Here is a 24,570-nt window from a genome sequence, read left to right as displayed (position 1 = left end):
GCAGTCTAAGGCAATTTGAATGAGTTATCTCTGGTGATGTTAATCTTGATCAGTTAAGATGGTGTTTGTCAACTTTCTTCACTATGTGGTTACTGTGTTTTCCTTTCCACAATCTAAGCTTTGGAAGGGAGTGTCTAAGCCCATCACACATTTAAAGCGAGTATGTGTGTTTGTGTGCAAGGGGCATTGAATTAACCTTCATCTGCTGGGAGGTATCCACATAGATTATTTGCCATCCTTCTGTAAGGAAGATATGTCTTTTCTCCTTTGTTTATTTGTTTATTCAATTGTTTATTCATATCAACATGAACTCATATTTATATTTTGTTTTATAATTCAATGCTAAGGAATTAATTTTGTTACTTAAGTTTTTGCAGCTTTGGTCACTGAGAGGTGTGGAATAATAAAAAATATATATCTGGTCTTCATCCTGGTTCCTGTTACAGAGCTTCAAAAAAAAAATTTTTTTTTTTTTTGAGGTGGGGTTTTGCTCTGTTGCCCAGGCTGGAGTGCCTGGCATGATCTTGGCTCACTGCAACCTCCACCTCCCGGGTTCAAGCAATTCCCCTGCCTCAGCCTCCCAAGTAACTGGGATTACAGGTGCATGGCACCACGCCTGGCTAATTTTTGTATTTTTGGTAGAGACGGGGTTTCGTCATGTTGGCCAGCCTGGTCTTTTTTTTTTTAGACGGAGTCTCGCTCTGTCGCCCGGGCTGGAGTGCAGTGGCCGGATCTCAGCTCACTGCAAGCTCCACCTCCCAGGTTTACGCCATTCTCCTGCCCCAGCCTCCCGAGTAGCTGAGACTACAGGCGCCCGCCACCTCACCTGGGTAGTTTTTTGTATTTTTTTTAGTAAAGACGGGATTTCACCGTGTTAGCCAGGATGGCCTCGATCTCCTGACCTGGTGATCCACCCATCTCGGCCTCCCAAAGTGCTGGGATTACAGGCTTGAGCCACCGCGCCTGGCCGCCAGCCTGGTCTTAAACTCTGGACCTCCGGTGATCCTCCTGCCACAGCCTCCCGAAGTGCTGGGATTACAGGTGTGAGCCACCGTAACTGGCCAAGTCTTCATAATCTTTTTGAATTTCCTGAATGATGAATGCCTTTGTCATATTCATGAAGTGACTCGTGGCACGGGTCCCTACATAGCTTTAAAATGAGGACTGGTCACCAGAAAGACCAACTATGTAATTAGAAGTAAGAACTTTCAGTCAACAGATCACTGGGAAGGGAAGAGGGAGATTGAGTTCAAGCTCATGGCCATTGAATTAATCAACCATGCCTAGGTAATTAAACCCTGATAAATTCAGACATGAGGGCTTGGGGGAGCTTTCTGGCATGGGAAACATATCAATGGACTGAGAAATTGGTACCTGCTAATTTGATAGGGACAGGAACTCTTACACTTGGGACCTTCTAGACCTTACTTCATGTATCTTTTCATCTGGCTCCTTGTTGATAGCTTTTATAATAAAATGGTGGTTGTTAGTATTGCATTCTCCTGTGTTCTGTGAGCCATTCTAGCAAATTATTGAACTAAAAGAGGTGTGGGAAGTCCCAGGTTTGTCTTTGGCTTAGCAGGGATGCATTTGGCTTGGGGCTGCCTGAGACTTTCAGCTGACATCTGAAGTGGGGCAGTCAGTCCTGTGAAGGACTTTGCCCTATTAACAGAGAAAAATACCAGCCTAGGCAACAAAGGGAGACCCCATATCTACAAAAAAAAAAAAAAAAAGAATAAATTAGCCAGGGACTGTGTGTACACCTGTGGTTGCAACTACGTAAGAGGCTGGGGAAGGAGGATTCCTTGAGTCCAGAGGTAGAGGCTGCAGTGAACTACGGTCATGCCACTGCACTCCAGCCTGGGCAACAGAGCAAGATCCTGTCTCAAAAAGAGAAAGAAAGAGAGAGAGAGAGAGAAAGAGAAAGAAAGAAGGGAGGGAGGGAGGGAGGAAGGATGGAAGGAAGGAAGGAGAAGAGAGAGAAGAGAAGAGAACTGTTTTGTTTTATGCGACCACCGGTGCAGGCGCCAGAGAAGAGGCAAGTAGGCAAGGTAAAAAAAAGAAACTTTATCGCATAGCTAATGCAAAAGAAGAGGAGGCGAGGTTCGTCAGTCTCCGGTGACGGAGGCCGAGGAAGTCGCTCCCGCGTTCTCAGGCGAGGTTCCTAGGTCCGCATATGAGGAGGGGCCGAGGAAGTTCGCGCGGCGCGCCTGCCGAGAGGGGCTTTTCTGTCTAAGGCTTGGGAGTGGGAGGGCAATAGGCGGGACACGGGCATGTCGCGGGAGGGGGGCGTTCCATAGGTGCGGCCAGGTAAGTCTTGGTCTCTTCGGATTGACATCACCTGGCGCATGCTCGGTTGATCTGCATCTTCCCGGTGCGGGCTGCATTTTCATGTGCGCGGGAAACTTGGTGATGAAGAACTCGGAAATGCGCCATCTTAGCTGCTTTTGTTCTCTCCTCCTCCCCTTCCTCCAGACAAGAACAAACTCTAAAACATTTTAAAGAGGTTTATTCTGAGCCAGTATGAGTGATCATGGCCCAGAACAACACAATCTCAAGAGGTCCTGAGAAAGTGAGCCTTTCAGGTGCAGATTATAGTTTGGCTTTACATATTCCAGGGAGACAAGAATTGTAGGTAAAAATCATTAATACACGAATGGTATATATAGGTTCAGTCTGAAAAAGTGGACATCTCAAAGCGGGGCTTACAAGTCATAGATGGGTTTTAGGGATTCTTCAGGGGGCAATTGGTTGAAAAGTTAAGCTTTTTCTAGGTGCTCCAAAGACTTGAAGTCAGTATTAGGAATGGTTAAGTTAAGGTAAGGGGATCTGCTACCTTCCGTGTGATTTTCTACCGATGTCAGGTTGGAAAGTAAGCCACATTATACTGGGTTAATTTTGAAAAGCATGTTTAATGACATTTTATGGTTTGCAGGGCATGACTTAACCTTCGCCTGGCATGGCCTTAGGTCTTGTTTATAATTTGGTATCTTATCACCACGGAGAGTCCATTCTGTCAGTCTTATGATCTAATTTTTTTTTTTTTTTTTAAAGATGGTGTCTTACTCTGTCACCAGGGCTGGAGTGTAGTGGTGTGATCTTAGCTCACTACAACCTCCACCTCTTGGGTTGAAGCGATTCTCCTGCCTCAGCCTCCTAAGTGGCTGGGATTACAGGTGTGCACCACCATGCCCGGCTAATTTTTTTTGTATTTTTAGTAGAGACGGGGTTTCACCATGTTGATCAGGCTGGTCTCAAACCCCTGACCTCAAGTGATCTGCCTGCCTTGACCTTCTAAAGTGCTGGGATTACAGGTATGAGCCGCTGCACCTGGCCATGATCTCTGTTTTAATATCAATGCCGGTCAGTGGTGCCTAAACTCCAAAAGGGAGGGAGTATAAGGAGGTCCATTCAACCTCCCTTCCCATGATGGCCGTTCAACCTCTCTTCTCATCATGTCTGGGATTCAGATTTTAGGATTTTTCTGGGTTCCCCTTGGCCAAGAGGGAGTCTGCTCAGTCTGTTGGGGGATTAAGAATTGTATTTTTAGTTTACAGCCCTTAACTTGTGAAGTCCTTGTTAACACCAGGTAGTGTCATAACTGAATTAATTGCAAAGAATCGGGGACAGAATGCAGGTACCCTTTTAGGTCGGCTCTGCTGTCTCTCTGCTGTCACCTCAGTCGTTTGTTTTTGGAGCACTTCCTTACTCTTGCTTTTTGCCACTACACGATCTCCCAGGCTCATCTTGAATTTTCCCTACCCATACCTTGGACTCAGCAGCTTCTCCAAGGAGCCTTTTATTAGAGAATGACCTCAGAAATCAAGATGTGGGTGCTGGGTGTTCCCATTGCTGCTGGGGTATCATTGCTAATTGGCCTTCTCAGCAGGCAGACCTAAGAAATATGTTTACACACATGTTACTAATTTTTCTGTGTTTATCTAACCACGTACTTTTTTTCTCCTGGGTAGACTGGTCCAGGGGTTATGGGCTTTAGCTATCTATAGCTACATATGTGTTCATACTATTGTCCTTGACTCCAATACCAAAGAGACCAGTCTAACTTTTCCCTGTTGCTTCTCTGTACCTGTTTCTATTTATCAAGTATTACGGTGGGGAAGAAAAATAAATCTTGGGACCCCAAACTCACTAAGCCAAAGGGAGAGGAAAAGTCAGCCTGCGAACGGCATCTGGCAAACCTGCCTCCCAATTTTTCCTAAATAAGATAGCTACAACGATTTTTTTTTAAAAATGGTGGCCAGGAGCGGTGGCTCACGCCTGTCATCTGAGCCCTTTGGGAGATCAAGGCAGGCAGATCACGAGGTCAGGAGATCGAGACCATCCTGGCTCACACGGTGAAACCTTGCCTCTACTAAAAATACAAAAAATTAGCCGGGCGTGGTGGTGGGTGCCTGTAGTCCCAGCTACTTGGGGGGCTGAGGCAGGAGAATGGCGTGAACCCGGGAGACGGAGCTTGCAGTGAGCAGAGATCGTGCCACTGCACTCCAGCCTGGGCGACAGTGTGAGACTGTGTCTCAAAAAATAAAATAAAATAAAAAGGACTACATAGCCCCCCTCACAATTTGCTCACAGGGATATTCCTTGTGGGCCCCCAAACCTTTACCCTAAAACAATTCTGTTGAATCTCACCCAGACAATGTAAATTGATAGCTTATCTTCACAGGTACGGGACAAAGAGCAGAGCTCAAAGTCATCCCTCTGTACCTCTTTTTTTTTTTGTTTTGTTTTGTTTTTTTTTTTTGAGACGGAGTCTCGCGCTGCCGCCCAGGCTGGAGTGCTGTGGCCAGATCTCAGCTCACTGCAAGCTCTGCCTCCCGGGTTCACGCCATTCTCCTGCCTCAGCCTCCCGAGTAGCTAGGACTACAGGCGCCCGCCACCTCGCCCGGCTAATTTTTTTTGTGTTTTTTAGTAGAGACGGGGTTTCACCGTATTAGCCAGGATGGTCTCGATCTCCTGACCTCGTGATCCGCCCGTCTCGGCCTCCCAAAGTGCTGGGATTACAGGCTTGAGCCACCGCGCCCGGCCCCTCTGTACCTCTTTGTAACTCTTTTTGGACAAGGAGAATTTTTTTTTTTTTGAGACGGATTCTGGCTCTGTCTCCCAGGCTGGAGTGCAGTGGCCGGATGTCAGCTCACTGCAAGCTCCGCCTCCCGGGTTTACACCATTCTCCTGCCTCAGCCTCCGGAGTACCTGGGACTACAGGCGCCCGTCACCTCGCCCGGCTAGCTTTTTGTATTTTTAGTAGAGATGGGGTTTCACCGTGTTAGCCAGGATGGTCTCAATCTCCTGACCTCGTGATCCGCCCGCCTCGGCCTCCCAAAGTGCTGGGATTACAGGCTTGAGCCACCGCGCCCGGCCGGACAAGGAGAATTTAAAAGTGCCTTGAGAAAACACATTTTTCCTTTTTGCTTTTGAAAATTCACTTTGTGGGACAAAAATCTACACAGGGGATCATAAATTTCCTGGTTTGCTAGGCAACACAAGCAGTAACTAATATTTATCTGACATATATTTGCATTACCCCTATCCCCAAGCTGAGATCTGTGGTTAGGCAAATACCCAAAGCCACTCCCTCTTGATCCTCCTCACTAATCCATAATTTCTATCCCTTCCCTGTATCAGGGATGAAGACAGGTAAGGGAGCTGTTATGCTCATGTGGAACTAATTCAACAGCATCACTATTTTATTCTTTGAACAGATGTTTATTACTACAACTTTAGTGAGAATTGTGGGGTTTCATGATATATTAGTAGTCTTCCAGTGTTCTGTTTTTTGTATATTCTAATGAGTTTTGTAAAACTCTGTAATCTACTTTCAAATGGAATCTAAAATTTTAAGCTAAAGGTTACATTTAATCAAAAGAGAATTCCAAAAGGTACAACCCTCAGACTATCTTAAATGTTTAAACATAAAAATAAAAACATTGCTGGGTGCGGTGGCGCAAGCCTGTAATCCCAGCACTTTGGGAGGCCGAGACGGACGGATCACGAGGTCAGGAGATCGAGACCATCCTGGCTAATACGGTGAAACCCCGTCTCTACTAAAAAATACAAAAAAAAAAAACTAGCCGGGCGAGGAGGCAGGCGTCTGTAGTCCCAGCTACTCGGGAGGCTGAGGCAGGAGAATGGCGTAAACCCAGGAGGCGGAGCTTGCAGTGAGCTGAGATCCGGCCACTGCACTCCAGCCTGGGCGGCAGAGCAAGCCTCTGTCTCAAAAATAAATAATAAATAAATAAATAAATAAATAAATAAAAATAAATAAATAAATAAATAAATAAAATAAAAATAAAAATGTTATATCACCACAACCAGATCTATGTGGTTCGTTTATAGCATTAGAGCATAATCTCCAAAGCTGGAAATGACCCAACAATGTCCAGCAATGGATAGATGAATAAACAAGCTGTGGTACCTTCATAGAACGGACAACATTCAGCAATAAACATGAATGAAGGATTGAGGTGCACAACCTCATGGTTGAATATCAAAGGCATTCAACTGGATGAAAGAACTCAGTTTCAAAATGTTATGTATTCACACCCATGTTCATAGCTGCCTTATTCACAGTATCCAAAATCTGGAGGCAACCCAAATGTTCATTGATGGATGAATGGATAAACCTAATGTTGTATTATATGTAAAATGGAATATTGTCAGCCTTAACAAGGAAGTAACTTCTAGGCCAGGCGTGGTGGCTCATGCCTGTAATCCCAGCACTTTAGGAGGTTGAGGTGGGCAGATGACCTGAGGTCAGGAGTTTGAGACCTGCCTGGCCAACATGGTGAAACCTTATCTCTACTAAAAATAAAAAAATTAACCAGGTGTGGTGGCACATGCCTGTAATCCCAGCTACTCGGGAGGCTGAGGCACAAGACTTGCTTGAACTCGGGAGGCAGAGGTTGCAGTGAGCTGAGATTGCACCATTGCACTCCAGAGAAGTTGCTGCAGTTGCATTGAACTCCAGAGAAGTTGAGAAGTTGCACTGAACTCCAGAGAAGATGCTGCAGTTGTCCTGTGGCCAAGATGGGAAATGTGTATCCTCCAACAAAGGGAGACAAAAAACACTCAAAATAATCCAGGCAGAACGGTATCTCGGGGCGGGCACGGTGGATCTTGCCTGTAATCCCAGCACACTGGTAGGCCTAGGCAGATGGATCACCTGAGGTCATGAGTTCGAGAACAGCCTGGCCAACATGGTGAAACCCTGTCTCTACTAAATACACAAAAGTTGGGGCGGGCGTGGTGGCTCATGACTGTAGCACTCTGGGAGGCCAAGGCAGGTGGATCACTTGAGGTCAGGAGTTTGAGACCAGCCTGACCAACATGGTGAAACTCCATCTCTACTAAAAATAGACAAAGTAGCTGGGCTTGGTGGGAGTCTGTAAATCCCGGCTACACAGGAGGCTGAGGCAGGAGAATTGCTTTAACCCGGGAGGTGGAGGTTGCAGTGAACCATGATTACGCCACTGCACTCCAGCCTGGGAGATAGGTTGAGACTCAAAAGTAAAATTAATTAAATTAAATTTAAATTAAAATACAAAAATAAGCCAGGTGTGGGGGCACACACATTTAATTTCAGCTACTTGCAAGGGTGAGGCAGAAGAATCGCTTGAACCCAGGAGATAGAGGCTGCAGGGAGAGAAGGTCACGAGACTGCACTCACACCCTGCATGATAGAGTGAGATTGTCTCAAAAAAAATAAAATAAAATAAGAAGAGTGTTTCTGATGCGACTGATGCAGAGATAATAAAATGTGAGTAACATGATAGAGACTGACAGGCAGAGGGAACTTCAGATGGGGGTGGGAGGGCATGGGAGACATCTCTCAGCCTAGACCTGAAAGAGGAGAAAGGGGCAGGGCTGTGATCATTTAGGGACATAGGGTAAGAGCAGGGACAGCGACCTGAGACAGGAAGGGTTTTCGTGTTTGGGAAAAGAGAAAAGCAATATGCCTGGGGCAGAGGGAGTCAGGAGATGCGGGCAAGCTCCCAGGAGGAGGCTGGACACTGGCAGGGGCCCTGGACACCGGGCTGTGGAGCCACAGTGAGGAGCTGGGCTTTCAACATTTGTCCAAATGGCCCAGAGGTGCCTTGAGGGAAACATGCACTTAATAGCTCACAGCTCAAGATGTTAACAAATGACATAAGGAAAGAAAACTGGCCGGGCGCGGTGGCTCAAGCCTGTAATCCCAGCACTTTGGGAGGCCGAGACGGGCGGATCACGAGGTCAGGAGATCGAGACCATCCTGGCTAACATGGTGAAACCCCGTCTCTACTAAAAATACAAAAAACTAGCCGGGCGACATGGCGGGTGCCTGTAGTCCCAGCTACTCGGGAGGCTGAGGCAGGAGAATGGCGTGAACCCGGGAGGCGGAGCTTGCAGTGAGCTGAGATCCGGCCACTGCACTCCAGCCTGGGCGGCAGAGCGAGACTCCGTCTCAAAAAAAAAAAAAAAAAAAAAAGAAAACTGAAAAATAGACTAACTGGTTAAATTACATTTCGATATTAAAGGTTTCCAATAAATAATAAAGACTAGAAAGCATGCAGACCTCGATCTGATCGGACGCAACTAATTTCAAACAGAAACTATTTTGAAATTGTTTTTTCAAAAATCGAACAAATTCAGATGTCAGCGGGAAAATAACTGGACCATATACATGTACAGAAAGGAATGATGTGAGCTGGTTATAGGATGCCACAAAGGCATCTTTCAGAAGTGATTATGGATTAAAAAAGAAATATTTAAAACCAAGATTTATCTCAAAGTAAAACTGCAAAAAAAAAGAAGAAAGAAATGAAGAGGAACCAGAAAGAAAATACGTTACACAATGAGAACAAAAGCACTTTCGATGTCCCTTTTGCTTTCATTTTTTGTTGTTGTTGTTTCTTTGTTTTTCTGAGATGAAGATGCGCTCTGCCCCCCAGGCTGCAGGGCAGTGGTATCGTTTCGATTCACTGCAACCTCTACCTCCCAAGTCCGTGTGATTCTCATGCCTCAGCCTCCTGAGCAGCTGGAACTACAGGTGCACGCCATCACGTCTGGCCTAGTTTTTTAGTATTTTTACTAGAGACGGGGTTTCACCATGTTGGCCAGAATGGTCAGGAACTACTGACTTTCGGTGATTGGCTCCCAAAGTGCTGTGATTACAGGCATGAGCCACCATGCTCAGCTTTGATGGTCCTTTTTTTTTTTTTTTTTTTTTTTTGAGATGGAGTCTCACTCTCACCCAGGATGGAGTACAGTGGCACAATCTTGGCTCACTGCAACCTCCACCTCCCAGGTTCAAGTGATTCTCCTGTCTCAGCCTCCTAAGTAGCTGGAATTACAGGCGTGTGCCACTACACCCAGCTAATTTAAAAATTTTTAGGAGCAAAGGGATTTCACCATGTTGGTCAGGCTGGTCTCAAACTCCTGACTTTGTGATCCTTGTGATCCACCCGCCTCAGCCTCTCAAAGTGCTGGGATTACAGGCGTGAGCCACTGCTCTTTTAAAAAGTACTATGGGCTAGGCGTGGTGGCTCATGCCTGTAATCCCAGCATTTGGGGGGCCAAGGCAGGTGGATCATCTGAGGTTGGGAGTTTGAGACCAGCATGACCAATATGAAGAAACCCCGTCTCTACTAAAAACACAAAATTTGCTGGACATGGTGGCTTATGCCTGTAATCCCAGCTACTCGGGAGGCTGAGGCAGGAGAATCGTCTGAACCTGGGAAGCGGAAATTGCGGTGAGCCGAGATTGTGCCACTGCACTCCATCCTGGACAAGAGTGACATTCCATCTCAAACAAACAAACAAACGATGACTATGTAGGCCAGGCACGGTGGCTCCTCTCTGTAATCCCACCTGGAATCCCAGTAATTTGGGAGGCCAAGGCCGGAAGATCCTTTGAGGCCAGAATTGAGACCAGCCTGGGAAACATAGTAAAATCCCATTTCTGCAAAAAAAAAAAAAAAAAAAAAAAAAAGTACAAAACTTAGCCAGGTTTGGTGGCTCACGCCTGTGGTCCCAGCTACTCAGGAGGCTGAGGCAGGAGGATTGCTTGAGTCTAGGAGGTCGAGGCTGCAGTTAGAGGAGATCACACCACTGCACTCCAGCCTGGGGGACAGAGGCAGACCCTGTCTCAAAAGATACATTAATTAAAGTAAAACTATTACATAACAACAGAAAATGATTCTCCCATTTCACTGCCCCTACCCCACCATGGGAAAAGGGAAGAGAGTGTCTCACAATTGAATTAAGTCACTACCCTCTGGCTGTATAGGGATTCCAAGTGGAAGCTGACCTCTGATGCCAAGATTTATAGAATGTACATGCCTTATAGATAGGAATTTTAAAATTCTCAATATCATCTGTGTAATTTAAACAAGTTTTAAGTTATTAGATTATATACAGAGAAGTCAACATGTCACAACTAATCATATCCAATGAACTCACCCATTTATCTGAACCCAAAGTCCCTCACCCCTTTTAATCTTTTGAGACAGGGTCCCGCTCTGTTGACCAGGCTGGAGTGCAGTGGCATGATCTCGGCTCACTGCAGCCTGGACCTCCTGGGCTCAAGTAATCCTCCTGCCTCAGCCTCCAGAGTAGCTGGGATTACAGGTGTGCACCATCACGCCCGGTTAATTTTTTTTTTCTTTTGGCAGAGATGGGGTTCTCACTATGTTGGCCGGGCTGGCCTCGAACTCCTGCACTCAAGTAATCCCCTTGCCTCAGTCTCCTAAACTGCTGGGATTACAGGCGTGAGCCACTGCGCCCAGCTCCTCTGTCTTCATTACTGTGCTTCCCTCCCTAATTCTGTACACATCTCTCATTCTCCTCTTCTCTCTCTAGCTCTTGTTTTCTTTTTCCCTGGGATCTGCTCCTCCTGCTTTCTTTTTTCTTTTTCTTTTTTTTTCATTTTTGCTCTCTTGGCAAATCCCTCAGCCATCCTCTACTTTGCCATCTGTTAGGGTCTTTCTCATTCTTCTCTGTCTCAGGTTTTCTACTGCTCTCTCTCAGTCTCCTGATCCCTTTGGCCCACACAATCCAGGGGGCTTTGGAGTAAGACGCCCGCATCCGGGAGAAAGAAGCGCAGTTTCCAGGGGCTGGACTGGGCAGGCAAGAACAACCGGTGTCATAGGACAGCCCCGGGCACCTCCCCCACGCGGGCTCAGGATAAGCGGTGACTGCGGTGGGGAGACCTGGGGAGCATAAGGGCCCGGAACGAGGAGGGAGGTGGGGGGCGACGGCGCCTTAAGACAAGGCTGGGAGGCGCCAAGGGCGGGAATCCGCCTTGCCGTAAGGACTTTAAAAAGTGCGGGTCGGGAGGAGTCAGAAAAAGGTTTTGAGCACGAAAACTACGCGATGGGAAGTGTATACACTGCCCCGTAAGAGAAAGATCCAAGAATGGACCATCTTCAGGGCCACTTTAAACCCAAAAAGGAAGCAACCCCTGGACTCTCACGGGGACGTCTACATTTGCTCTGGGCGAATGAAGACGGGTGAGAATTTCCAGGTCTATGGGGACCCCAGGTCCCAGGTACAGAAGCGCCGGGGACCTAGGAAACGCAGACTTAACACAGCGCAAAACTCACCGCTGCGGTGGGACCGTCACTCCACGCGATCCGCTTCCAGGTTTGCGCGAATCTGCGCGCGCAGGACAGAAGCCAGGCCGGGGCGGCACCCACGAGAAGGTGGGCGGGGCCTGGGCGAGGTAGGGGCGGGGCGCGAGACGGAGAGACCGTACACTTTAGAATTAGCAGAGGGCGGGGCCGGGGCGGGACCTGTGCGCCTCTGAACCTCGCTCCCAGCGCCTCTGTTTTTCGAGCTTTGCAGGCGGGACCGGCCAGGAAGGCTGAGGCATGATTCAAAAGCCCTGTAATTGTCTGAAACGGCGATGCAAACTAGAATGCGAAATGCAAAGCCCTGCCTGGGTGGAGCGTAACGATTTCAGGTTGAGGGCCCAAATAATAGAATAGAAATCCTCTCCCTTTATGTTCGTTCACTGGGAAGGGAGAGTCCACCGTACGCTCAGCTTCAGAGACTTTCCTAGGGCCACCGCCTGGGATGCGGGACGGAGTGCTCAGGCCAGGAAGGAGTGAGGTCACCACCTGCTGCTTAAACCCAGCAGAGATGCGGGCACAGGGCTGAAATCCTGAGGTTGCAGCTACTCAGAAAGCAGCGGCGGGAGGATCGCTGAACCTGGGGCTTCAAGTTAGCCTGGGCGGCAAAGTAACACCTCCTCCTGCAGCGATCCCTTCCTCGTCTCTCTCTCTCTCTTTTTAAAATTTCTTTAAGTAAAATTTTTGATTGTGTGAGATAGGGATCCAACATTATTCTTTTTCATGTGAATATCCAGTGAGTTGTCCCAGCACATTTGTGGAAGAGATCTATTACTGTTATTCTTATAGTTACATTTTTCTTTTCTTTTCTTTTTTGAGACAGAGTATTTATCTGTCACCCAGGCTAGAGTGCAGTGGCGAGATCTCGGCTCACTGCAACCTTCACCCCCTGGGTTAAAGTAGTTCTCTTGCCTCAGCCTCCCAACTAGCTGGGATTACAGACGGGAGCCACCAAGCCTGGCTAATTGTTTTGTATTTTTAGTAGAGACGGGGTTTCGTCACGTTGGCCAGGCTGGATTCGAACTCCTGACGTCAAGTGATCCAGCCGCCTCCTCCTCCCAAACTGTTGGGATTACAGGCGTTAGCCACCGCGTCTGGTCAGGAAAACTCTTAGAACTTGGGTCTGCATACCACTGGACTCAGGTTGCATGACCACATTCCTTTCAAAGCTCAGAATTATTTAAAGGTCCATACCTTTACATTGGAATTATTTGATGTTTGAAATATTTGACTTCCTACCGAGGTACAGGTACTGTCTCCCTTGTTGTTTGCCTTTCAAAGAGAGACCCCAAGTCCTTCAGAAATACATCCCTGGGTTTTTAAGCTGAGAAAAGGATTACGTTGTTTCTAAAAAATACCACTTCAAGCCAGGCGCGGTGGCTCACACCTGTAGTCCCAGTGGTTTAAGAGGCCGAGGCGGGCAGATCGCCTGAGGTCGGGAGTTCGAGACCAGCCTGACCAAAATGGAGAAACCCCATCTGTAGTAAAAATACAAGGTCAGCTGGGCATGCTGGTACATGCCTGTAATCCCAGCTACTCAAGTGGCTGAGGCAGGAGAATCGCTTGAACCTGGGAGACAGACGTTGCTGTGAGCGGAGATCACGCCATTGCACTCCAGTGTGGGCAACAAGAGCAAAACTCTGTCTAAAGAAAAGCCTCAGGAGACAGAGAAAATACATTTACAAATTTTCTAAATAAATGTCCTAGGAAAAGAGACGAAAAAAATCTTTTTTTACTTTCAAAGGAGGAATTATACCTCTCATTTATTTGCTTGTTTGTTTGAGACAGGGTCTCGCTCTGTCACCCAGGCTGGAGTGTGGTGGCGAGATTAGAGCTCACTGCAACCATAAAAATCCCTGGCTCAAGTGATCCGACCTCAGTGCCCCGAGCAGGTGGGACCACAGGCGTGCACCACCACACCTGACTCATTTTTTGATTTTTAGTAGAGACGACGTCTCGCTACGTTGCCCAGGCTGATCTCGAAATCCTGGGCTCAAGCGATCCTCCTGCCTCGGCCTCTCAAAGTGCTGGAATTAGAGATGTGAGCCACCGCTCTAAGACCTGACTTTACTTCCATGAAATATGAAATTATCCTCCACCTCCTGTGTGTAATAGGCAGTTTTGCATGTCACCTTTCAGTTTCCATTATCCACTCAAACAACCCAGGACTTTGCTTAGTTTAATAAGACTTTCTAATTGTCAGCCCCGCTGCAACCAGCGCCCCACTCCACCCCTTTACCGAGGTCCCTGCCCCTCTCCCCCTCCCTGCCCCAGACGGAGGGGAGCTCAGCCCCGTCTGCAGCACGCGCGACTCTACCTGCTCAAAAAAGGCCCTTTGCATTAAAGCCATTTTCAATTTAAGAGGAAAAACTATTCAGCGTTCATCACAAGTGATCCACTACAGTAAGTTGTTTTACCTTCTATTGCTTGAAATATTCGGGCAGGAAGCATCCATGTGATATTAGGGGTAACATCACGGCACATGAAGATCAATCCACCAATCGGAACCCGGAGGATCCAGTCCTAGAGGGAGAGGATGACAGCAGACGACATCCATGGCCCAGCTGAGGAGAGAGCCCGGACCCGCCCCCTCCGGGACTGGCTCTTTAGAATCACACACCTTCGGGATTTCGCCCCCTAGACGACGATAACCCTCTGGCGCCGCTCCTGCCGACTGTCCGACCCGGCCCCAGGCAGCCTCCTCCCTCTTGCCCCGCCCCAGTTCCGTTCCACGCCCCGCACCCACAGCGGCCTACACCCTCTAGCCACGACCCAGCACCTGTTCAGGCCCCGCCCCCTCTTTGACCTTCCCCCCTCCCGTCCGTCACCGCCCAGTGTCCAGGCCCCGCCCAGAAAGGGTCCAGGACCCACCCATGGTTTTTCTGCACCTAGCTCCCAGGGCTGACTCAGATGACTGTTTTCTTTTCTTTTTCTTTCTGCTTCAAACCTTCCTTTCGCAGCACTCTAGCCCCGAGTCCAGCCACACCAGGAATCTGGGCGCTTCGGAATGTTGAAATCCCCACGTCAGTTTGTGCAGTTATCAGGGAGTCCCAGGTTCACCATGGGAAGCTCGCAGGCCCGGTGGCTCTGCAGCTTTTACATCGTTTTACACGATGTCCTACCCCTTTCAGGATCCTATTGCCTTTTTCTTTTCTTTTCTTTTCTTTTTTTGAGACAGAGTCTCGCTCTGTCGCCCAGGCTGGAGTGCAGTGGCACGATCTCCGCTCACTGCAAGCTCCGCCTCCCAGGTTTATGCCATTCTCCTGCCTCAGCCTCCCAAGTAGCTGGGACTACAGGCGCCGGCCACCTCGCCCGGCTAGTTTTTTGTATTTTTTAAGTAGAGACGGGGTTTCACCGTGTTCGCCAGGATGGTCTCGATCTCCTGACCTCGTGATCCGGCCGTCTCGGCCTCCCAAAGTGCTGGGATTACAGCCTATTGCCCTTTTCATTAATCCCAGTTGGCGGCTGCTGACTGCCTCATCCTTATCCACCCATGTTTCCCAGCTGTCAGCCCCTTTGTTACCATGAACGGTGACTCCAGTGTCGATGTCTTCCTGGCATGGTGGATGAGGACTACGAAATTCCTATTTTTATTAAATTAGATCAACCGTCTGTTTTTGTATAACGTTCAGTCGTTTTGTTGCCTAAAATGGGGTCACAGTCCACAGCTTATGTTAGAGTTCTTGGATCTTGCGCAGTAAAGAATTCAAGGCGAGTGTCCCAGTGCAGTGAGGAGAGTTGATTGAAAGCTACCAGTGACACAGCAGGGCGTCCTTAGAAAGCAGGGGGAACGCCTCCTCATGAAGTTTTTCTTACCTAGGGGCCTACATAAAAGCTAAGGTATGTCTCCCTGCCGGTGGGCTGACAGTGTGACAAAACTTATTACTTTGTTGGTTTGAAGCTATCTTTGGCTGGGCGTGGTGGCTCACGCCTGTAATCCCAGCACTTTGGAAGGTCGAGGCAGGCGGATCACCGGAGGTCAGGAGTCTGAGACCAGCCTGCTATCTTAAAAGCAAACATTGTCATGGGCTATTGGGTCGTCTGGACATCGTGTTTCTGTAGGAGTTTGTCCTTACAGGTATCATTAAGCTGCTTTCCTTAACCGTAAACATCTTATAGCCGTGACTCGTGCGTGAGCAGTAAGGGATATGTCTTGCTAGTTTTAATGGACATGAACTTTGTCATCCTAGCTCTCCTAGGTTCCTGCTTAACAGTTTATCCACTCATGCAACACAGAGACCTAAGCCCAACTATGGAGAGACACCACTCGCCTGTAATGTATCTGACAGACTGAGCTCCTACTCCAAGAACGCAGTACCAGCAATACTAAGTGATTTATTAGGAAGTTTCATGCATGCATATAATTGATCACTATTTGCCGGTTTAAATTGGCTAACATTACGTAGAATGGGTTTTTATTTCAATCAAATATTAGTAATCTATCTTCCACACAAAGTTGAAGAGCATTTCCTTATGTTGAATAAATATGAAGGAGTTCACATTTTGGTCCTGATTTTGTGCTCTCCAATACATCTAGTTTTTTTCCTGTTCTCTCTTGATTTTTTCTGTGTTCATGAGTTTGTGAAGTATCTACTGGGTCTCAATCAATTTAGAAATCTATTCTGCCAAGGTTAAAAATGCCCCCGTGGTGCAGCCTCAGGAGGTCCTGACGACGTGTGCTCAAGGTGTTCAGCCTGCAGTTTGCTTTTACACATTTTAGGGAGACATAATACATCAACCAAAACATGTAAGATATATACTGGTTCGCTGTGGACAGGTGGAATAACTGGAATTGGGGGGCTTCCGGGTCACAGGTAGATGACAATGTAGAGTCCAAGGGTCTGTCATGAAATGGGTTAGAAGAGACGAGAAGATTCCCAGGAGACTCGGTCTCAAGCAATCCTCCCACCTCAGTCTCCCAAGGTGCATGGACCACAGGTGTGATCCACGGAACATAGTGGAGTCTCCATCTCAAAAAAAACAAAACAAAGAGTAAGGTACTCTATTGAATTACTTCACTTGACTTTTTTTTGAAATGAAGTGTTTCACATATTACCGAACCCAGCCAACAAAAGCATTCATGACAGATTCAGAGATAAAAAATATATTCCCAATGAAACATGTCCAACTCTCCAGACAGTGGTGACATTTTCAGCTTGATATGGTAACATAATTGTGACCTTATTACCAGTTTTCATGCAAATCCACTAGGAAATGGGACAATTTGGTTTTGTTTCTTGGTCAGGACTCATTTACTCCTGAAAGTCTTGTGAGAAGACCTGGCGAGAAGACGAGTCAAGCACACACCACAAGAGGAGGAGAAAAGGCATGACTTTTTTTTTTTTAAGACTTTGTTTTGTCCAGGCTGGAGTACAATGGTGCAATCTCGGCTCACTGCAACCTCCACCTCTTGGGTTCAACTGATTCTCCTGCCTCAGCCTCCCAAGTAACTGAGTTTGGCCAAAATATCAACTAGAAAGGTAGGATCATGGCCAAAGGTGGGAAGTTTGAATGTTATTACCATATTCCTGCTTGACCTTTACTGCCAACAGCAACACCAACACAAATGGTCAGAAGTCCCTCATGTGAAAATCTTCGTGAGCTTGTGGGAAAACCCTGATTTTTGTAAAGGCTGCAAAACAGGCTCAAAAAAAAAAAAAAAAAAAAAGTCAGTCGCAGTGGCTCATGCCTGTAATCCTTCCACTTTGGGAGGCCGAGGCAGGTGGATCAGCTGGGGTCAGGAGTTTGAGACCAGCCTGACCAATATAGAGAAACTCCCTACCAAAAATACAAAAATTAGCGAGGCATGGTGGCAGGCGCCTGTCATCCCAGCTACTCAGGAGGCTGAGGCAGGACAATTGCTTGAACCCAGGAGGCAAAGCTTGCAGTGAGATCACACCACACTCCAGCCTGGGTGACAAGAGCGAGACTCTATCTCAAAACAAAGATAAAATTAAATATAAAATTAAATAAAAATACAAAAATTAGCATGGTGTTGGTGCACACCACTAATCCCAGCTACACAGGAGGCTGAGGCAGGATAATTGCTTGAATGCAGGAGGCAGAGGTTCCAGTAAGCTCAGATCATGCACTAGAGCCTGGGCGACAAGAGCAAGACTCTATCTCAAAAAATAAAAATTGAAACCAGGCTGGGTAAAGTGGCTCAAGGCTGTTGGCCAGGCTGCTGACTTCAAGTGATTTACCTGCCTTGGCCTCCCAAAGTGCTGGGATTACAGGCATGAGCCACCGCACCTGGCCCATTCTTCTTCACATTAACACTTTTCATGTCAATTAATGCTTGAACTCAATGTTAAGTCAACTCAAACTCAAGTCAATGAGGAGTTGACTCTAATGTCAATTAAAGCTTTATGATTTTCTATATTCATTTTATTTGGAACAATTCTCTCAAAAATGAATTTTCTGATGTTCTGGAGTACCCACAGACCTTGCCACTCTGATGACATTTGTAAGCTTTCTGTCCAGTATGGATTCTCTGATGCCTAATGACTTGTGAATGCGAAGTAAAGGCTTTGCCACAATCATCACACTTGTGAGCTTTCTGTCCTGAATGAATTCTCCTACGATTTGCATAGGATGAAGCGTGACTGAAGACCTTGCCAGTCATGACATTTGTAAGGTTTCTCTCCAGTATGAGTTCGCTGATGAACTATGTTATGAACGATATCTGAAAAATTTGCCACATTTATTACACTTTTCAGATTGTGGGTGAAAGATAGATCTGACTGTTACTGTGTCTATGTAGAAAAAGGAAGACCTAAGAAACTTCATTTTGATCTGTACTAAGAAAAACTCTTCTGCCTTGAGATGCTATTAATCTGTAACCCTAGCCCTAACCCTGTGCTCGCAAAATCATGTGCTGTATTGACTCAAGGTTTAATGGATTTAGGGCTGTGCAGGATATGCTTTGTTAAAAATGTGTTTGCAGGCCGGGCGCGGTGGCTCAAGCCTGTAATCCCAGCATTTTGGGAGGCCAAAACGGGTGGATCACGAGGTCAGGAGATCAAGACCATCCTGGCTAACACGGTGAAAACCCGTCTCTTACTAAAAAATACAAAAAACTAGCTGGGCGAGGTGGCGGACGCCTGTAGTCCCAGCTACTCGGGAGGCTGAGGCAGGAGAATGGCGTGAACCCGGGAGGCGGAGCTTGCAGTGAGCTGAGATCCGGCCACTATACTCCAGCCTGGGCCACAGAGCGAGACTCCGTCTCAAAAAAAAAAAAAAAAAAGTGTTTGCAGGCAGCATGCTTGGTAAAAGTCATCGCCATTCTCCAGTCTCAAGTACCCAGGGACACAATGCACTACAGAAGGCTGCAGGGACCTCTGCCCAAAAGTCTGGGTATTCTCCAAGGTTTCTCCACAGTGAGACAGCCTAAGATATGGCCTCATGGAAGGGGAAAAACCTGACCGTCCCCCAGCCCGACACCCATAAACGGTCTGTGCTGAGAAGGATGAGTGAGAGGAAGGCCTCTTTGCAGTGGAGATAAGAGAAAGGCGTCTGTCTCCTGCTCCTTCCTGGGAATGGAATGTCTCAGTGTAAAACTCGATCATACATTTTATTTGCTGAGATAGGATAAAACCTCCTTATGGCTGGAGGTGAGACATGCTGGCGGCAATATTGTTTACTGCACTGAGATGTTTATGTAAAGTCAAACATAAATCTGGCCTACGTGCACATCGAGGCACAGCACCTTTCCTTAAACTTAAGATTTCTGACGCAGAGTCCTTTGCTCACATTTTCCTGCTGACCCTCTCCCCACCATTACCCTATAGTCCTGCCACATCCCCCTCACCGAGATGGTAGAGATAGTGATCAATAAATACTGAGGGAACTCAGAGACTGGTGCCAGCACGGGTCCTCCGTATACTGATCGTCAGTCCCCTGGGCCCACTTTTCTTCCTCTATACTTTGTCTCTGTGTCTTATTTTTCTCAGTCTCTAGTCCCACCTGACAAGAAACACCCACAGGTGTGGAACGGGTGGCCCCCTTCACAAGATCTCTCTTCTTTATGGATTCTCTAATGATTTGCAATGGTCGTAGCATTATTGAGGACTTTGTGAGAATCATTACATTTGTAAAGTTTCCCTACACCATGGATGGCTTGATGGTGAATGAGTGTTGACTTCCCACTAAAGGCTCTGTCACACTCATTACACTTGTAAGGTTTCTCTCCAGTATGAACTCTCTGATGTTGTGCAAGGTGTGCTCTTTGATTAAAAGCCTTGCCACATTCATTACACTTGTAAGGTTTCTCTCCAGTATGAACTCTCTGATGTTGTGCAAGGCATGAATCACTCCGGAAAGCCTTGTCACAAACCTTACATTTGTACGGTTTTTCTCCAGTATGAATTCTCTTATGTCTTTCAAGGTGTGATTTGCGACTGAAAACTTTGTCACATTCTTCACATTTGTAAGGTTTCTCTCCAGTATGAATTCTATGATGACGCGCAAGGTGTGCTTTTCTACCAAAAACCTTGCCACATTCATTACATGTGTAAGGTTTCTCTCCAGTATGAAGTGTATGATGACATTGAAGATTTGACTTCTGACTGAAGGTCTTGCCACATTTATTACACTTGTACGGTTTCTCCCCAGTATGAACTCTCTTATGGTGTACAAGGCATGACTTTTTCCAGAAAGCCTTGTCACAAACCTTACATTTGTATGATCTCTCTCCAGTATGAATTATCCTATGTGTTTCAAGCTGTGATCTGCGAATGTAAACTTTGTCACATTCCTCACATTTGTAAGGTTTCTCTCCAGTATGAAGTCTATGATGATGTGCAAAGTTTTGTCTTCTACTAAAAACCTTGCCACATTCATTACATGTGTAAAGTTTCTCTCCAGTATGAAGTCTATGATGACACTGAAGGTATGACTTCTGACGGAAGGTCTTGCCACACTCATTACACTTGTAAGGTTTCTCTTCACTATGAATTGCCTTATGAATTACAAGGCCTGAATTTCGATGGAAGGTCTTGCCACATTCATTACACTTGTAAGGTTTCTCTCCAGTATGAAGTCTACGATGGCATCTAAGGGATGACTTCTCACTGAACATCTTGCCACACTCATTACACTTGTAAGGTTTCTCTCCAGTATGAAGTCTAAGATGGCATGTAAGGGTTGTCTTCTGACTGAAGGTCTTGCCACACTCATTACACTTGTAAGGTTTCTCTCCAGTATGGAGTCTACAATGGCATATAAGGGATGACTTCCGAATGAAGGTCTTGCCGCACTCATTACACTTGTAAGGTTTCTCACCAGTATGGAGTCTACAATGGCATATAAGGGATGACTTCCGACTGAAGGTCTTGCCACACTCATTACACTTGTAAGGTTTCTCTCCAGTATGAAGTCTACGATGGCATGTAAGGGATGACATCTGACTAAAGGTCTTGCCACACTCATTACACTTGTAAGCTTTCTCTCCAGTGTGAACTGTATGATGGCATTGAAGGGATGTCTTCTGATGGAAGGTCTTGCCACACTCATTACACTTGTAAGGTTTCTCTCCAGTATGAAGTCTATGATGGCATCTAAGGGATGACTTCCAACTGAATGTCTTGCCACATTCACTACACTTGTAAGGTTTCTGTCCAGTATGAAGTCTACGATGGCATGTAAAAGACGATGTTTGACTGAAGGTCTTGCCACACTCATTACAGTTGTAGGTTTTCTTACCAGTTTGACATCTACCATGACATGCAAGATATCGCTTCTGATTAAAGATCTTGCCACATACATCACATTTATATTGTTTCTCTCTTGAATGGGTTATGTGATGGCTCCTTAAGAGTGAGCTATAATTAAACGCTTTGCCACACTCATTATATTGGCAAGGTTTTTCTCTCATGCGTACTTCCTGTATTTGTGTGGATAATGAAGAATGGAGGAAATTCTTCCCATACTTATTAGAAATATGGGTTTTGAGTCTACAAGAAATTCTTTGGAATGCTGAAGCTGAGGAAGCACCACTGACAGACTTGTCCACTTGGTTACTAATTTTCCCTTCGGTCGGAAATATGTGCAGTTCAGGCAGATGCAAATGAAAGCTTGATCCAAGCTGATCTTTAATAGGCTTGTTTCCAGCATGCCTTTGATCATGTCGATCTGTACTACCAGTCAACTCTTTGGTTTCTGTCATAGGTGCTTCATGGCCATTTCTTTCAACTTCTTGCCACTGAAACTCAAAGTGATGAATATCTTTTTTGATTTCTGGGAAGCAAAAATCTCCAATGGGATGACTTTTATGTCTTTCCAATGTCCCTGTGTGGAACCCTTCTCCAGTATTACTGTGCCCAGTTGATGAGAACTCCATCACGAATTTTAAAAAGCTATCTAAAAAACATAAAGACCAATAGGTTTCTAATTAAGTACAGATGGTAAATAATAGTTAATATTGAAGTGTGTAAATATTACACAAAAAGCAATACTTAAACTTCCCAAATGTGATCTTCAAAGTTTAGAAACACCCTGTCTCTACTAAAAATACAAAAATTGGGCCGGGCGCGGTGGCTCAAGCCTGTAATCCCAGCACTTTGGGAGGCCGAGACGGGCGGATCACAAGGTCAGGAGATCGAGACCATCCTGGCGAACACAGTGAAACCCCGTCTCTACTAAAAATACAAAAAAAAAAACTAGCCGGGCGAGGTGGCGGGCGCCTGTAGTCCCAGCTACTTGGGAGGCTGAGGCAGGAGAATGGCGGGAACCTGGGAGGCGAAGCTTGCAGTGAGCTGAGATCCGGCCACTGCACTCCAGCCTGGGCAACAGAGCAAGACTCCGCCTCAAAAAAAAAAAAAAAAAAAAAACAAAAACAAAACAAAACAAAACAAAACAAAAAAAAATTAGCCAGGCATGGTGGTGGGTACCTGTAATCCCAATTATTCGGGAGGCTGAGGCAGCAGAATTGCTTGAACCCAGGAGGCAGAGGTGGCAGTGAGTGGAGATCATGACATTGCACTCCAGTCTGGGTAACAAGAGCAAAATTCTGTGTCAAAAAAAAAAAAGACTTCAGTCAAGAGCCTCATATGTATGAGGCAGTAAGCCTGAATGATGTCCTCCCTAGGAGGAATTGTCTATAGCAGTGACTGCTGCTTAGAGAAAATCATCATTAGTTTATGTGATGAACACTGTCACAGTGCCAGCGAGAGATGCTTCTGTGATGGTTCTCAAAAACCAGAACGAAAGGCCAAGTGTGGTGACTCACGCCTGTAATCCCAACACTTGGAGGCTGAGGCAGGCAAATTGCTTGAGGCCAGGAGTTCAAGACCAGCCTGGCCAATATGGTGATACCCTATGTCTACTAAAAATACAAAAATCGGCCAGGTATGGAGGCAGGTGCCTGTAATTCTAGTTAGTTTGAGAGTCTGAGGTACAAGAATTGCTTGAACCCAGGAGGCAGAGGTTGCAACAAGCTGAGATCATGACACTGCACTCCAGCCTGTTCAACAGAGGGAGACTCTGTCTCAAAACAAACAAAGAAAAGAAAACAAAACCAGAACCACAGCTGGAAACACTTGTCAGTCAGTGTCATGCTTTCTATCTCGTATCCTGGGCCACGCTGACAATTCTGCTCAGGGCTTCCAGGGACATCTCTGCCAGGATGATGTTCAATTGTATTAGTCAAAGTGTTCATGAATTTTCTGTTTTTATGTAAAAACAGACAGCTCTAAGAAGCTATCCATGACAGATAGGAGGGTCATCACTGCAGAAAACAATGACATGTACATCAAAAGCATGGACGGGGCAACATCACAAGAGAATACAAAACCAGGAAGAGCCAAGATAGACAAGGACAGATTCCTCATGTCTAGAGGGACATTTTCCTCACCCACAAACTCCAGGTTCCTGTAGTTCTCCAACATCACGGCCGTGTATAAAGCCCTCTGCACAGGGTCCAGGCATTTCCACTCCGCCAGTGAGAATTCTATAGCCACATCCCTGAAAGTCACGCGTCCCTAAAATGAAAAACACATTTCAACAAAACATGGAGGACGGAGTTAGCACCTTCACAGGAAATAGAAAAGAGAAAATAAGTATTGATTGATCCAAGACTGTGTTCTGACAAATCCACATTAAGGTATTTTGAACAATTTTTCTGTATAGTTGCGTTTTCTTGTACTTTTTCAGGATAGATTTTAAAATCCCCTAAGTCACTGTGGACGTCTCAGTTTTATGGACAATATAAAAAACATATGGCCTGGCACAGTGGCTCACACCTAAAATCACCGCACTTTGGGAGGCTGAGGCAGGTGGATCGTCTGAGCTCAGGAGTTTGAGACCACCCAGGACAACATGGGGAAACTCCGTCTCTACTAAAAATACAAAAAATAAAAATAAAAAACCCAGGTGTGGTGGTACACACCTCTAGTCCCAGTTACTTGGGAGGCTCAGCCAGGAGAATAACTTGATAACCAGAGGCAAAGTTTGCAGTGAGCCAAGATCATGCCACTGCACTTCAGCTTGGGCTACAGAGTAAGACTCCATCTGAAAAAAAAAATATATATATATATATACACACACACCTATATATACACATATAGATATGTGTATCTATATATATATTAATAAATCCAGGCATATTGGCTCACACCTGTAATCCCATCACTTTGGGAGACCAAGGTGGATGGATCACTTAAGGTCAGGAGTTCGAGACCAACCTCTCCAACACGACGAAACTCTGTATCTACTAAAAATTAAAAAACTGGCTGGGAATGGTGGGGGGGGGGGGTGCCTGTAATCCCAGTGATTCAGGAAGCTGAGGAAAGAAAATTGCTTGAACTCTGGAAGCGGAGGTTGCCCTAAGCCAAGATCACACCACTGCAATGCCGCCTGGGCAACAGTGTGACACTCTTTCTAACCAAACAAAAAAAAGTATATATATTGCAAATGATGTCTTTTCTACATAAACCCTGGGCTTGGCCGT

General features: G+C 46.3%; 2 protein-coding genes across 5 annotated transcripts in view; both read right to left on the bottom strand.

Moving 5' to 3' along the window:
* The window catches only part of LOC117093626 (zinc finger protein 888-like), a 385,964-nt gene that overhangs the window by 353,444 nt on the left and 7,950 nt on the right, over nt 1-24,570 (bottom strand). The window lies entirely within an intron of this gene.
* The window catches only part of LOC117093612 (zinc finger protein 813-like), a 361,257-nt gene continuing 355,556 nt past the window's right edge, over nt 18,870-24,570 (bottom strand). For 3 of the 4 annotated variants that reach the window (XM_033228962.1, XM_033228963.1, XM_033228964.1), the window contains 3 exons: nt 23,476-23,602; nt 19,917-21,983; nt 18,870-19,832 (listed from right to left, as the gene is read on the bottom strand). In XM_033228962.1, the coding sequence (XP_033084853.1) occupies nt 19,660-19,832; nt 19,917-21,983; nt 23,476-23,602 (2,367 nt within the window). In that variant the 3' untranslated portion in view covers nt 18,870-19,659. The remainder of the gene's footprint in view (nt 19,833-19,916; nt 21,984-23,475; nt 23,603-24,570) is intronic. The other variant, XM_033228965.1, reaches the window with a different exon arrangement.

This window comes from Trachypithecus francoisi, unplaced genomic scaffold, assembly GCF_009764315.1.
Source record: "Trachypithecus francoisi isolate TF-2019V2 unplaced genomic scaffold, Tfra_2.0 Lachesis_group12, whole genome shotgun sequence".
NCBI classification, from domain to species: Eukaryota; Metazoa; Chordata; class Mammalia; order Primates; family Cercopithecidae; genus Trachypithecus; species Trachypithecus francoisi.
Note: the sequence above shows the minus strand (reverse complement) of the source record. Positions and strands in the feature narration are given on the sequence as shown.